The 15,295-nt window shown below is 25.4% G+C and overlaps 3 protein-coding genes across 3 annotated transcripts; 2 read left to right on the plus strand and 1 right to left on the minus strand.

The window, feature by feature from the left end:
• Nucleotides 1–180: 180 nt before the first annotated feature.
• Nucleotides 181–3,354, plus strand: PCHAS_1228600 (periodic tryptophan protein 2, putative; the record flags this gene model as incomplete). The annotated part of the gene is made up of 1 exon (XM_735455.2): nt 181–3,354. The coding sequence occupies one exon, from the start codon at nt 181–183 to the stop codon at nt 3,352–3,354; it is 3,174 nt and encodes a 1,057-aa protein (XP_740548.2).
• Nucleotides 3,355–3,768: 414 nt separating this feature from the next.
• PCHAS_1228700 (1-cys peroxiredoxin, putative) lies at nt 3,769–4,431 on the minus strand (the record flags this gene model as incomplete). Its single annotated transcript, XM_728809.2, has 1 exon — nt 3,769–4,431. The coding sequence occupies one exon, from the start codon at nt 4,429–4,431 to the stop codon at nt 3,769–3,771; it is 663 nt and encodes a 220-aa protein (XP_733902.2).
• A 4,508-nt stretch (nt 4,432–8,939) lies between these two features.
• On the plus strand, nt 8,940–14,662 carry PCHAS_1228800 (AP2 domain transcription factor, putative; the record flags this gene model as incomplete). The annotated part of the gene is made up of 2 exons (XM_735135.2): nt 8,940–14,410; nt 14,509–14,662. The coding sequence occupies 2 exons, from the start codon at nt 8,940–8,942 to the stop codon at nt 14,660–14,662; spliced, it is 5,625 nt and encodes a 1,874-aa protein (XP_740228.2).
• Nucleotides 14,663–15,295: the final 633 nt, after the last annotated feature.

Below are 15,295 nucleotides of genomic sequence, written 5' to 3' on the forward strand. Positions count from 1 at the left end.
TAAGTCATACCTGGAGTAGCATAGTCAGGCGATAAAATTTTTCCATACAAAATTCCATATAAAAAATTGCCATAAATATGGTTAAAAAATATTAGCTAGCTGTTTGGACGCACAAGAAGAATATGCATAGGATATAAACATTTTTAGCGTAAAAAAAAAGTATAAGATAAAACTGATAAAATGCTGAACTACAATCTTAGTAACATATGTGGGAGCTTTTATACAGGAGGTAAACTAGCATTCAGTGAAGATGGCAATTCTTTATTTGTTCCCATAAATAACAGAATAAACGTATACGATTTAAGTAGCAATACATGTAATACATTATTATCTGAAAATAGAAATGATTTAAGATTTATAGCTATCCATCCAAATATGGATATATGTATAAGTATCGATAAATTTGGATATGGTTGTGTTATTAATTTATTAAAAGATAAAATAATAGCTCGAATTTTATTTAAATCAAAAACTGGTATTATCACTTCTTTCAATTATAATAATATTTTCACACCTCAAGAGGAACAAGATTTTGTTAACTTTGCTACCTTTACAAATAGTGGGAAATATTTTTTATTAGGTATAGGTAGACGAGTAATAATATGGAATAGTCCATGTAAACATAATAAATATAGATTAATAAAATATAACGATTTATGTTATCATTCTTTAAATATTATATCCATAGATATATCTGACGATGATCAATATTTTTTAACTACCTCATATGATTTATCTATAAGAATACATACTATTAATAAAAAAAAAAAAGTTCGCCCAACTGTTCTTAGTGGAAATAAAAGTATCATCGTTGGAGCATTCTTTTCAAAAAACGGTGACTTTATTTTTAGCGTCAACAAGTCGGGACTCATAATAGTCTGGTCCTACGAGGTAGCTAAGGGAGAGACAGAAAAGGTTGGCGAACTTAATGGGATTGAAGAAACGGTTGACGAACTGACTGGAATCGAAGAAACAGAAGCTGATACAAAGGCTGATGCAGAGGCTGAAGAAGTGGTTGCCACCCAAGGGGGCACGAAGGGAGGAAAATACATAAAGGCATACGAAAAAAGATGGTGCTATAAAAAAATATATTATTGTAACCAAGATAAAAATGAAGAAGTTGTTAAGGCATGTTTTAATAAATATCGTGACTTGTTAGTCATTGCTTTTAGTAATGGAAAGTTTGCTATTTATAATACTCCGGAAATGGTATCATTATATAATATTAAAATTAATACCAATATGATTGATGATATAGTAATAAATAAAGATGGAGATTGGATTGCTTTAGCTGAATCAACAAATGGAACTGTAATTGTATGGGAATGGCAAAGTGAAAGTTATATATTAAAACAATTTACTAGCAATAAAAATGTAAAGTGCGTAAAATTTTCACCAATTATAAGTCATTTAAAAATAGGAAGTAATATAACTAATAATTCAATGTCTTATCATGAATGTGATAATTTTACAAGTAAATTTGTTATAGCTACAGGAAATGAAGATGGAACAATTAAATTATATGATTATTTATCTTATATTAATTTTGTAACGTTTACTGCACATACAAATAGTGTTACAGATATATGTTTTTTACCACAGGGTAATGCATTTATTTCCTGTTCTTTAGATGGAACCTTAAGAGCATTTGATTTATTACGATATCGAAATTTTAAAGTATATACACCAGATTTATTAGAGGAAGATAATAATATTGCCGCTAAAAATAATAACATGAACGAGTCAGGTAAAATTGTGGCTAAAAAAATATCGAAAAAAATTAATGTACAATTTTTGTGTGTAAATGTGAATGTAAGTGGAAATATAGTGGCTGCTGGTGGAAGAGGAAATGAATTTATTGTATATATATGGAATATTCAAACTGGAAAATGTATAGATAAATTATATGGTCATAATTCTCCAATTGCAAAAATATGTTTCAGTACCAATTTAAAAAATGAAGGAGTTATAGCTACCTGTTCCATGGGTGCAAATATTCTTATTTGGGATTTATATTCAAGAAGAAATAAAGGAAGTAAATTTGAAGAAATTACAAATTCACAAAGTATTTCATATATGTGTTTTGATCCAAGAGGTAATGATATATTAGCAGTATGTACATTAGGGTGCAGAATAACTTTTTGGGATATATCGGTGCAAGAAATTGTCGGAACCATAGAAGGTGCAAGAGACATAAAGAGAGGAAGATTATTAGGAGAAGAATATTCAGCAATTCCTAAAATGAATAATAATAATAAAAAAAGAAATCGAAAAGATGGAAATTATCAATATGTAGATGATTTAGAAGATCAAGGAACAAATACTGTTGTAAACCAAAATTGTTATTTTACATGTATTGATTATATACATAGTGGGAATTATCTAGCAGGGGTAGCCAATACTAGTGTAAGCCTATACATATATGATACGAATATATATTTATTAGTAAAAATAATAGATTTAACAAAAAATTATTGTGTTGATGGAATCAAAAGAGAAATATCATCACGATATTTAACAAACGAAGGAAAACATATATATGAATATGATATAAGTGATGACGAAGGTGATATATATTTAGACAATTATAAAATATTGAATAGAAAAAAAAAAGAAAATATATTGCCTGGTCAGGTAAATGAGAATTTTTTAAATAATAAATTTAAAAAATATAAATTATTATTAAATTATATTAACATATCAGGTGATGATAGACATATAGCAGTTGCAAGTAGTGTTGGATTATATATTTTAACAAAAGATCATCAATATTATTATGTACCAAATTCAAAAAATTTATATAAAGGTTTATTAGCTCCTATTAATTATGATCCAAAATTTTTAACACAAAATGTTAATGTAAAAAATTTTAAACTTTCTTTAAAAAAAAAAGAATATATTAAAGCATTTATTCTTTCATTAGCTTTAAATAATTATGAACATATTTTAGAGGTATATGAAAATGTCCCTTACAATTTAATCCCTTTATGTGTTAAAGTTTTAACAAAACCATTTATATATATATTAATAAATTTTATAAAAACCCTATTATTAAACGATACGATCAAACATATACATTTGCACTTATATTATCTTAATTCAATTTTTACAATTCATTTTAGCATTTTTATAAATAGCGATTTTAATACAGTGGTTAAAAATACAAGTGGAGCAAACAAAAATGGACAAGACGATAAAAATACTCGAATTTCAATTTCAACAATTTCAGATGAATATAGAATATCTCTTCTGTTTATATTGAAACAAATTATTACTTTATATAATGGATTACAACATTTATACACTAATAATATTAATGTTTTGAAATATTTGAGTTTAGACTATATTCCATAATAAACAAATTGTGTGCTAGTATATAGGCACCACTAACTATTTTTGAGTTTGTGCTTTTTATATTTAACTTTTTTTTTTTACATGTTTTATACATTTGTGTACTAAAACTTTAATTTGGTGAAACATTCATCAAAAAATTTTTTAATTAAATAAAAAATACAATAATAAAGACATAACACAATAAGGGATATACATATAAATCTTCACAAGCATTTTATTCTTCGCCGTTACATCATGGTCATGCTCAAGCATTTCTGTGAAAGAAAAATTCTTCAAATAAATATGGAGGAAAATATATATGTGTTCTTGTTCATATTTAACAATAAAAAATAATATGAATAATCATAAGTATATGAACTATATATACAAGGTTAAAAAGTGTTACATATATTTTCTATTTTTTTTTATGACTATTCATAAATCAACGAATCTGAGATATTTTTTTTTTGAGGGCATGTCAACTTTGGTTATTTCATTTTTAAAATGTTTCGATATTTCATCATCTTGAAGAGTTGGAATGACACAACATTTGTCACCTTCATTCCAATTAACAGGTGTAGCTACTGGTGTTTTAGAAGTAAGTTGCAAAGATTTTAAAACTCTTAAAATTTCTTGAGCATTTCTGCCTGTTGTAGCTGGATATAATACAGTTGCTTTAATTGTTTTTTCAGGGGAAATAAAAAAAAGGCATCTGCATGTCAATGGTAAACCACTTATATCTTTTTCTTCCTCATCCATAATTTTTAATTTATTAGCAAGTTCTCTTGATTCATCACAAACAATAGGAATTTCCCATTTATTTAATTTTCCATAATGTTTTATGTCCTCTATCCATTGTTCATGTGATTCTTTTGAATTACAACTAAATCCTACTAATTTACAATTAAGTTTTAAAAATTCATCATGCATTTTTCCTAATTCAGCTAATTCAGTTGTGCATACTGGGGTAAAATCATTTGGGTGACTAAATAATATTGCCCAACTATTTTCTATATACTTATACAATTCAAAATCGCCATCTATTCCTGAAGCTTTGGCTGTAAAATTTGGAAATTTTGCTCCTAAATGATATGCCATATTTATATACAAGTTGGTGTATTTATGTGGTGAAAATATATTTAAGAATATCTATATTTTAGTGATGTTGTTATTTTGTTTCCAAAAAATGTATTATTAAATTATTTCAAAATTATAAAAATTTATAAAAAATATAATTGCTTCCTGGTTATAAATTTTTATTTTTTTTTTATAAAAAGCTATTATTTTTTATTTCCTTAAAAATGTAAAAAAAAAATATGAACGTGCAGGTGTTTTAATGGAAAAATAAACGGTGTAGAGAAAAGGTTAAAAATAAACAATAAATTTATAAATAAAATTAAGCTGTAAATAATTTGAAATAAAAAAACAGTTCAGTATGAAACAATAAAAGGAAATATGTTAAAAAATAAAATAATTTAATACAAAAAAAGAAAATTATACTCGAAAATCCTATCGAGGCGACTGATTTGTAAAACCGTATGCATATATACATTTTACTTGCCAAATAATTGTAAAATAATTATATGGCTTTTGGGCACCAAAAGAATAATACTACTTTTGACGAAGAATTGTATGAACGTAAATATATATATTCCGAACCATGCGCATACACAATATGTGTACTTAAGCCTATCGAATTTTATAATCATGCTAAAGTTGCGCTAAAATAGGAATAATAATAATGGAAACAGCGCAACACATTAAAAATTATGAACATACATAATTTATAACCTATGAAAATACCCAACTTCAACTGTAAATTAATATTCACTAAAATATAAGACAATAAATAAATAACAACAGGTATCGTACTGTTAATAGGAAGAAAGAATGCAAACAACGTTTAAATATCTTGTAATATTAGAAAAATTTAAGTATTAAATTTATGTGCATGATATAAGTTGAATAATAAAAAATTATTCACTATTATGTAGATCATCACTGTGTATATTTCTATGGTACATTTTAAGTGTCTGATTGGTGTAGCTATTATTTATTATAAAAATTTATACTTTTTTTTCGAAATATATTTGAATGTTAAGGATATAAAATTGCACACAAAATATTTTTTTATTATAAAAAAAGCTAGCTCCTATTGGTATGCTTATATATATAAGGTTTTTATTGGAATAAAGAAAAGATGAAGAGTGTTGTGTTAGTGTATATAAATATAAGCTTGTGCACATTCTTTAAAATGGATAACTATTTTTAAATTAATTTCCTTTATAATTATTTGTTTATTTTTACTTATTTATTGTTTGGGTGATTTATATAGTTTTAATTATAAAAATTATGACCAAGCAATATTTTTTTTTTCTAAAGAAAATATAAATGGAATAATATTCTATGAAGAAATATATGCTTAATTAAAAAAGGAGAAAAAAAATAGTTTGAATAAATTATATAAATTACTATATGCTAGTGGTACATTTTCATAGAATAAATGTTGTGGTATATTTTAATTGTAAGTAGCTAGCATATAATAATTTTATTTATGCTTTCAAGCTATGTGTGTAATTTTTTTTAAATATCATTTCCATTTTTGGCATATTATCAATCGGAATATGCATAAATAATTGGATACTAATATAACTTTTTAATTTCGTCACTAAAATTATGTACGTTTATCACTACATGATTCTTTATTTTAATTTTAATTAATTTTTTTTTCGCTGCCTACTATTTTGAAATTGCACTAATGCACATGTACCACACACAAGTATGCAAATATATAATTCGTAAGATTGTTAAATTAAAAAAGTGATATATGGATAAAATAATTTTAGGAAAATTACTAAAAATTTAATAATATAAATAATTATAAACAAAACTAGCTTATATAGTTTAAAGCTTGCATACTTTTGTAAAATTATTCCATTTTAGGAATAAAATAATTATAAGGGCTGGTTATAGAAACAACAGTATGTGTGTAAAAGTTTAGAAAAAATATTTATAATACGCTTTAAAAAAAAAGCGAAAGTGAGAATAAACAAATAATAAATTGCATGTTAAAATGTACATTTTCATATATATACGAGACACCTTTATATATTTTTAACTCCCATTTTATTAGTTGAATGATTATATATATAAATAAATGATATTTAAAAAATAATAAAATAAATGCAATTTTTATATTCAAACTATATTACATTTTGTTTTTGTTACACATACTATATATATTTTTGTTATTATTATATTATTATTTTTTGTTTTGGAACAATATTTTTCACGAATTTTTTAAGTGGCCATCAAATGTTACATTACTATTCGATGCGAAATTTACATCTCTCTTTATAGGATAGAGAATGTAAGCAATACATATATCTGCGTTCTATTTTTAGAGTTTATTATGCTAGCTTTATTTTTAAAAGCAAATATAGAAAATGGGGTGTATTAATTATTGTATGTGTATAACCCATAATATATATTATATATATGGATATAAAAAAATAAATATGTATTTATATTATATTTATATATATTAGTTTGCATAATTAATTTTTAATTTCCCCCATTATAATTTCGTGCTAGCGCATCATATAAGAATTTTTTCGAAGTATCTACTTACATTTCGATTATGCTTTTATTTGTATAATTTTGTTTCGTTATTAGCTCGTTTAAATATTTTTCGTAATAAATACCAATCTACCTTTTCAACAATTTTTAATGATATAGGGTGGAATGATATCTTATTTTTTTCAGCTATACAAATAAGATATGCAAGATCCATCGATGTGTGTTAAGCGCGCTATTTTTACTATATGCTTGTTTATTTTTGATGGGGAAATTAATAGCATCGTTGTATGGCTTGTTTATTATATGATTTGTGCATAATAAGCAAATTGTTTCGTTTAATTATATCCATGTAATTTATGTGTTTTTAGTAAAACCTAACCTATTTTTATGTGACCATATAATTACCTATTATTATTTTTATATTTTCGATTCTTTCGTGTTTACAGATTTGAGAGTGGTACTAACCTATCGTATCATGGGCATGTTACACCCCTAGTTGTATCTTATTTTATTATTTTTTTAATTTAGCATATAATACTGAATATATGATAAATGTAAATAAATGAATGTGTAATACACTTACATGCGTGAATAAACCTGATATAATTTTACACATAATGATGGAGTAAGCTTGTTGTTTTCGCTTTATCATTTTTTATTTCCCTTTTGGGAACATGTTTGTATATACACTACTTGAGGCAGTATGCCCATAATCAATTAGCCATTTTTATGTGTATATATACAAAGCCGGAATATATACCTATTATATTAAGAGGGATAAGATGACACTATTATATTATATGCATGCATGCTTATATTCCTTTTTTTGTTACACCTAATTATTTGTATATAGAACAAAAATACAGATTTTATTATATTTTTTATGTATCACCATTTATTATATACAATTTTTATTTATATTGATTATAATTTGTGCATATTCAAGGAAAAAGGCAGAAAAATACAAAAAAAATACGATATAAGCAAAAAAGAAATACCGAAATAAAGGGAATACGGAACACGGCTTAAGCTAAGCCAAATTAGATACAAAAAAAAATAATTAGTCCATTATATTTGGAAATAATTGCGTTTCAAGGATCCTTAAAATTTAGTGCGCTTGCTTAATTTTCCTGACTTGATTAATTCGTTAATTTTCAAATATACATATAATATATTTTTTTTACACATATATTGGAACATTGTGCCTTAAGAAATTTAAACTCTAGTGAAGTACACATGGACGATTCAGGAAATGAGCTTCTGGATATTTTTTTTTACATGATATTATGTTCCATTTGCTACGATATAATATGTATGCATAAAGTGTAAAATTTAATATGATATATAATATCTGCTATTTGTATCAAACCCAAAAATCAGCTAATACACATTTTATTCAACACACGGAAACGTATATATTTATGCAAACAAAAATATGAATGAATATTTTTAGAATTTTTTTTTTAACATATTTTCGCATATTATAAGCATAATATATTATTTGAAATGCTCCAATTTTTTCTTTTTATTTCCATTTATTTTATTATAATTTTTTTAAGTTCACAATTTTTACTATATATATATGTGTGCATATGCTTATTGTGTAAGTATATATAAATTATATTGTTTCGAAGAAAAGTTATATTTTTCTTTAATTCTTATTTATATATATTTATGTGTAACATTCCTTAGGAATTTTTTGTGTAATAAATTATGTTACATGCATTTTTTTTTTAATTCAGCAATATTATTTTTTATTAAAAATATTTTAACTTTTATTACGTGTTTTCCTTCCATTTCCTTCTCTAATTTTCACCTCTTAACTTTATTTTTTTTTTTGCCAATTTGTACACAATTGTATAACCTGCACATTGCAAACTCACTAAGAGCCACGTGTATTGCATATGTGTATTTGATATGCTTACATATATACTTATATGTACCGTTTTTTAAAACATATTTAGAATTACTTTATACATACATACACATATGTATATGTACGTATGCATAAAATTTAAGTTTTAAATATGGATGATTTTGAAATAAATCTATCACTTGAGAATTATTTAGAAGACGATAAGGTGTTACATAATTTTCCTTTAAAATATATATATGTATTAATATATGCTTACAAAAATTATTATTTTAACATTTATTTAAAACAAAAATGTAAAAATAAACCGAATATAAATTTGATTGAAGACCTAGTGAAAAATGTCAATGAGGATAATGTCTTAGACTTATCTTTGAATATACTAAAAAAACGGTATAATTATAAAAAAAAAAAAAAACGCATTTTGTTTGATACGTCTGAAAGCGTAAACAGTAATTTAAGTTTCGATGATAAAAAATATAATGAAGAGGGATCAAACAAAACAAAAAATAAAAATAGTAACATACATGATCACACTCATCTCAGTGGCAATGAAAATACTACTGATGACATTTCTACATTAAACCCCAATAACGATAATAACAATAGTAACATTCCTGTTATTCGCAACAATGGGAATAACAACAGTAATAATAATTACCTCGCGAGTAAACGCGAGGAGGCTAATCCAATAAATTTGAAAAGTAAAGTTTACGGATTTAGCAAATATTATGAAAACGGCAAATATGGTTTACCAAAATGGCGAAAAAACTTAAATTTAGCCAATAAAAATGAGAATATAAATTGTAATGACGAAAATACCGATGATCAAAGTGAAAATTATTCTGAACACGACATAATTTTTTTGATACATTATTTTATGCACAAATTTGTTTTTAATAAAGATGGAAAAAAAAAAATTAAATTAACAATGAAACAAAATTTAATTGAAAAGTTGGAAAAACTCGAAAAAGAAGCATTGAAAATGGAAAGTACTGTTAAAAGTAGTAACAACCATTCTAGCAACACAGAAAGTTTCGATAAAAATGATATTACCGATGTGTGCAAAAATATGGAAGATGGCAGTTTTTATTATGAACAAGTCATAAAAAGTGACGAAAAAGAAGATGAAAAAAAAAAAAATATAAATAATAATGAAATAAATTCTGAAAAAGAGGATAAAACTAGCCAAAATATTAGCGAAAATGGAATTTCACTTCCAGAAAATTGTAAATCACCTGAACATTCATGTAATAAAATAAAAAGTGATGATACATCATGCTTAGAATACCATAATGATATTAAAATGGTAATAGAAGAAAATAATGATAATAACACGTGTGTAGATATAGGAATAATTAAAGATAAAAATGATTGGATTTTGGAAAAAACAGACCAGTCAGAAAATAACAATATAAATAACAACGAAATGGTAAATAAAGATCATACTAATCTTGAGAGTAGTAATAATTCAATAAAATGGGGGTTTGAAGGAGATAAAGCTTGTGATAAAACACGTAATGAATCCGAAATCGAAAGTTTTAATGAAGAAATGTCCATGGAAATTGAAAAGAAAAAAATATATGAAATAATTGAAAACTATTTTTATAAAAAAAATATATATTTTAATATGAATGAAATATTTTATCCTTTTAGTGATCAAAATATTGACACACGCAAAAAACGAAAAAGTAAAAATAAAAAATTAAATAAACCACTCCCAAGTGTTAATAAGTGTGCAAGTGTAATTGAATCGTATGATAATAAATTATCTGAACAAAAGCATATGAAAAACAAATCCTTACTTTCAAAATTGAAAAAAGGTTTGAATTTATTATTAAAGCATGAGAAAACACGGAAAAAAGGAAAAAATAAAAATTATGAAAACAGTACAAGTTATATGAATAATAATTATGATGAAAATGGCAATTATCAAATTAATAATGATTTGAAAAAAATGGAAAGAAGACAAAGAAGTGGAAAATACAGTAAAGATGAATATAATAAGGATAATATGATTTCAATGGATAAGCTAAAAAATAATCAAGAAAATTTAAAAGCAAATGTATTAAAAAAATGTCTACTTGATGTAATAGATTATAGTGAAATGTGTATGTTTTCAAATAATGATAATAAAAATAATTTTGGGCAATTTCCAAATAAGACAAAATTTAACATAGGAGGAAATGATCATATAACAAATCCAAACTTACAAGAAAATAATATAAGCCAAACATATTTAGATCATCAAAATGATATAAATGATAATCGAAGAAATACTTATAATAATTTTCAAAACATAAACAATAGGATGATAAATGGAATGGATCAAAGATATGGAAACGAATTAAATAATTCAAGACTTTATAATAATATATATGGAAATGGCCCAGTAAATATGCAAAATCCAAACATAGGAGATAATAGAAATAAAGAAATGCTAGGAAATTATAATGGAAATACAAATCCTATGTTTTATAATAATTCAGGAGAATATTTAAAAAATCATCAACCACATCATGATGCTATTCACAATAATAATGTCGATAATAATACGAACTTATTACAAAATAGATCGAACCATTTATATAATGGTAGAAATAATACAAATATGGATAATAATATGTATAACCATTCTATGATAAATCCAAAGGATGCAGAGCTTCATGAAAAAAATAAAAATATGCACATGCAAAATATGCCATATAACAATATATGGCCTACTAATATGTATGGCATCCCAAATATCAATGGAGATACTTCAAATGGAAATTCTTTTATGCCGTTAGATCCTATGAATAGTCAAATTGAAAGGAATTGTAAAACCTCTGGACTTAATTATGATACCAATGATATGAATCAACTTGGTAATAAACGAAATAATGGAATATATAATGGAATAGAAAATGAAAATCGAGTTAAATGCGAAAATATGAATTATCTTAATAATAATATCCCTCCTTATATGTATAATAATTGTCATATGCCAATTATGGAAGGAGATGGAATGGATGTCAAGTTAAATCAAAGGGGGTGCAGAAGAGGTCGAGGTAGAGGAAGAATGACTTCAAGGATAAATAATAATGATTATATTTTAGGAACTAATAATGCACCACCAAGAGCAAAACGGGGCAGAAAACCATTAGGAAAACATCTTGGCCAAAAGGGACCTAGAGGTCGAAAAAGACACGACGAAATTAGTAATAATCCTGCTACTAATATTTTGAATGATGAGACTGAAGAAAATAACGATGAGAAAAAAAACAATGAGGAAACAGATGGATGCAATGATAATCCATTAAAATATCACAATAAAGATAATGATGATGATGAAGAAAATAACGGAGATAATGAAAATTATGAACCCGAAATTAATGGATACACATCTAGAACCCATACTAATGTAAACCTTAATAATTCAGAAAATAATACAAATACCCATAATAATGATAATACGACAAGCGCAAAAGAAAATAAAGAAACAAGCAAAGAATGTAATGAAAATAAAACATCAAGCTACTTGGGGAAAGATGAGAAAAGCAGTGAAAATGGTAATAGCAGTAAGGAGAGTATTCACAATTATAATATGAGTAATGGTCAAATTGATTTGGAAGATATTAACAAAGATAAAGAAAATATGAACCCTCTTCATATCTCAAACAATACTGAAAATGGTTTGATAAAATATAGATGCACAAATAATGATGAAGCAATTTCAAGCTTAGAAGATAACTTAAATATGACATCATTGAATAGTAAAGTAAAATATTCTAGTCATGCTAATAATAGTTTGAATAAAATTGAAAAACGAAAAAATAGTGATAATAATAAAAATTCAAAATCATTTTCACATGAATCTATACAAGATAACAAAATAAATTATTCACATAAAAATGGATATATTTTGAGAAATGCATATAGTTATATAAATAGTGGATTAGGTGATAAATTTGATGGTTCAATGACTAATTTTTATAATGATTCAAATAAAAATAAGAATTCGACAAGCTTTCGAGATAATAAAAATCGGTCTCTTCAAGAAGATGAATCAGATGAACTCTCATTTACAAAAATAGGATTGACATCTGAAAAAGATGCTAAACAAACAAAAATAAAAAAAACAAGATCAACCTTTAATACCGTTTTGGGAGCACCTAATGTGTCTAGTCTTGCAAGCAATGGAGATGCAGTAAATACTACAATTGGATTTGAACATTTTAACAATCCCAATAAAGATAAACTTATAAATAATTATTCTACTACTACCAATTCAAGTTATTTAAAAAGAGGTACTTTAATTTGCAACAAAATTAGAGTATTAAATGATGGAACAGATAATGAAAGATTGGATTTCCAAATGAATAAACAAACTTATAAAACTGAATATGGTGTAGAAGAAAATAATAAAAATAAAGGTGGCACTAAAATCAAAAATAACACAAAACAATTCTTTGAAAATTTGGAAGGGAATCAAAAAGTATTAAGTAAAAATCAAGGAACAAAAAGAAGAGCAAATAAAAATATATCGATCGAAGATGATGAAGATTGTAGTTTAGATGGAAATTCCGGAAGAATTAAAAAATTAAAAAATATTGACAAACATGATATTTGCTTTGATGATGACAAATATGAACAAGCAAGGTATCAAACAAATAATGAAATGGATGCTGACGATTTAATTGATGAATATGAAAATGAAAAAAATTACAATTATAATGAAAAAGGAACAAATGGTCAAACAGTAAAATTATGCACAAAAAAAAAAATAAATCAAAGGGAACATAATGAAGAACAAATAAATATAGAAATCGATAAAAGGGAAAGTCGAAACAAAAAATATATTAATAATACTTTATGTAATAGTAAAGAATCTTTATATGGAAGTCCATCACAAAATGGCACAAATTTAGATCGAGAAAATTTTAATTATGTTTCAAGCATTACAAATGTGAATAAAGAATTTGGAAGTAATGAAACGGATCAAAATAATGGAAATTGTAGTATTGAGCATTTTTGCCAATTTAACGAAAATGATGAAATAATTAAAAGCGAAAGAATTTTAAGAAGCGAACGAAGTAGACGAAGTTCACTTCAACATGATGATATAAAAAAAAAAAAAAGAAATGAATACGAACTAAATAATAATAAGTTAAATAGTTCAAGTAGTTATAATTGTACGGATATCAAAAGTCAAGATAATGATCAAACTGAAGAAATCGAATTGTACAATAATGATAATATGTATACTATAGAAAAAAAAAAAATATTTGAAGACCCTCAAGGCCACAAAGAATCAAATAAAAATGATACTGATATTTGTAATGACGATGAAAGTATAAATGATCTTAATGAAATTGGACTTGATTCCATTAATGGTAAGAGAAAAGGAAGAAGATCAAAAACCACAATTTTAAAAAGCGATAAAGTAAGCATATCTGAAGATAAAGTTACAAATAAAAATTTTGATGAAACACTCATTTTAAACAAAGAAGTTGACACAAGCAAGGTCACTGATTCGAAGAGACGAACCAAAGCTTCCAAAAGACATCAAGACTTAAATTTCAGGGTCGAGAAAATCGAGACTGGCGCGTATAACGAGAATGGAGAGAAGGTTTCCGGCGTTTGGTATGTTTCCGCTTGCTTGCCCATTTTTTCCCCACGTTTCTTCCCACGTTTTTCCCCACGTTTTTATGCTTCATCTTTTTCCATTTCCTTCCGTGCAGGTACGATACAAACCGGAGACTATGGCGTGTAATGTACATCGAAAACGACAAGCGAAAGACTCGGGGCTTTTCTCCGCGAATCTACGGATTCAACGCTGCAAGAGACATGGCCGTTCAGCTCAAATATGAAATGAACAAGAAGAATAAAAAATAAGAACAATCGGAAAAATCAGAAAAATAAGACATATAGCCTTTTCTAAAATACCCCCCTAATTTGCTGACACTTTGATTCGAGGTAAAATACCTCCACCCGCGGGCAACCACTAACTTCCGTTCTACTACAATATATTAATATATATTATTATTATTATTTTCCTTTACTTTTTGAAACACCTTTTGTACAAATTGTGCGTTTTTCGCGTACTCCGACGCATTGAAATGAATTATATAAATGATTAGGCAATGCATTCAGGCCGAAGCTCGCATTCATTTTTTATTTTTCTTTTATGTTTTATTTCCCATTTCATGGTTATTCGTTAATTTGATTAATTTGATGTGTTAAAATTTTGTCCCTATGTCATTTCATGTTATATATTTACATACTATTTATAATGCATATATTATGCTTTTGTTTGGTTACTATTATACATAAGTTGAACTCGCCTTTGTTATATAGGCATAATTTTTTTAATGATACAAACAAACTTTAAAAAAATATATAAAAATATATTTAAATAACAGACTAATTAGTATATTACACAAATACGGAAAATTGTTTTTTACAATCAAAGTGAACTTTCGATCAAACACGTAATTCGCAAATATGTAAATACAAAGCATGTACAAG

The sequence above is a fragment of the Plasmodium chabaudi genome (genome assembly GCF_900002335.3).
Source record: "Plasmodium chabaudi chabaudi strain AS genome assembly, chromosome: 12".
NCBI lineage: Eukaryota > Apicomplexa > Aconoidasida > Haemosporida > Plasmodiidae > Plasmodium > Plasmodium chabaudi.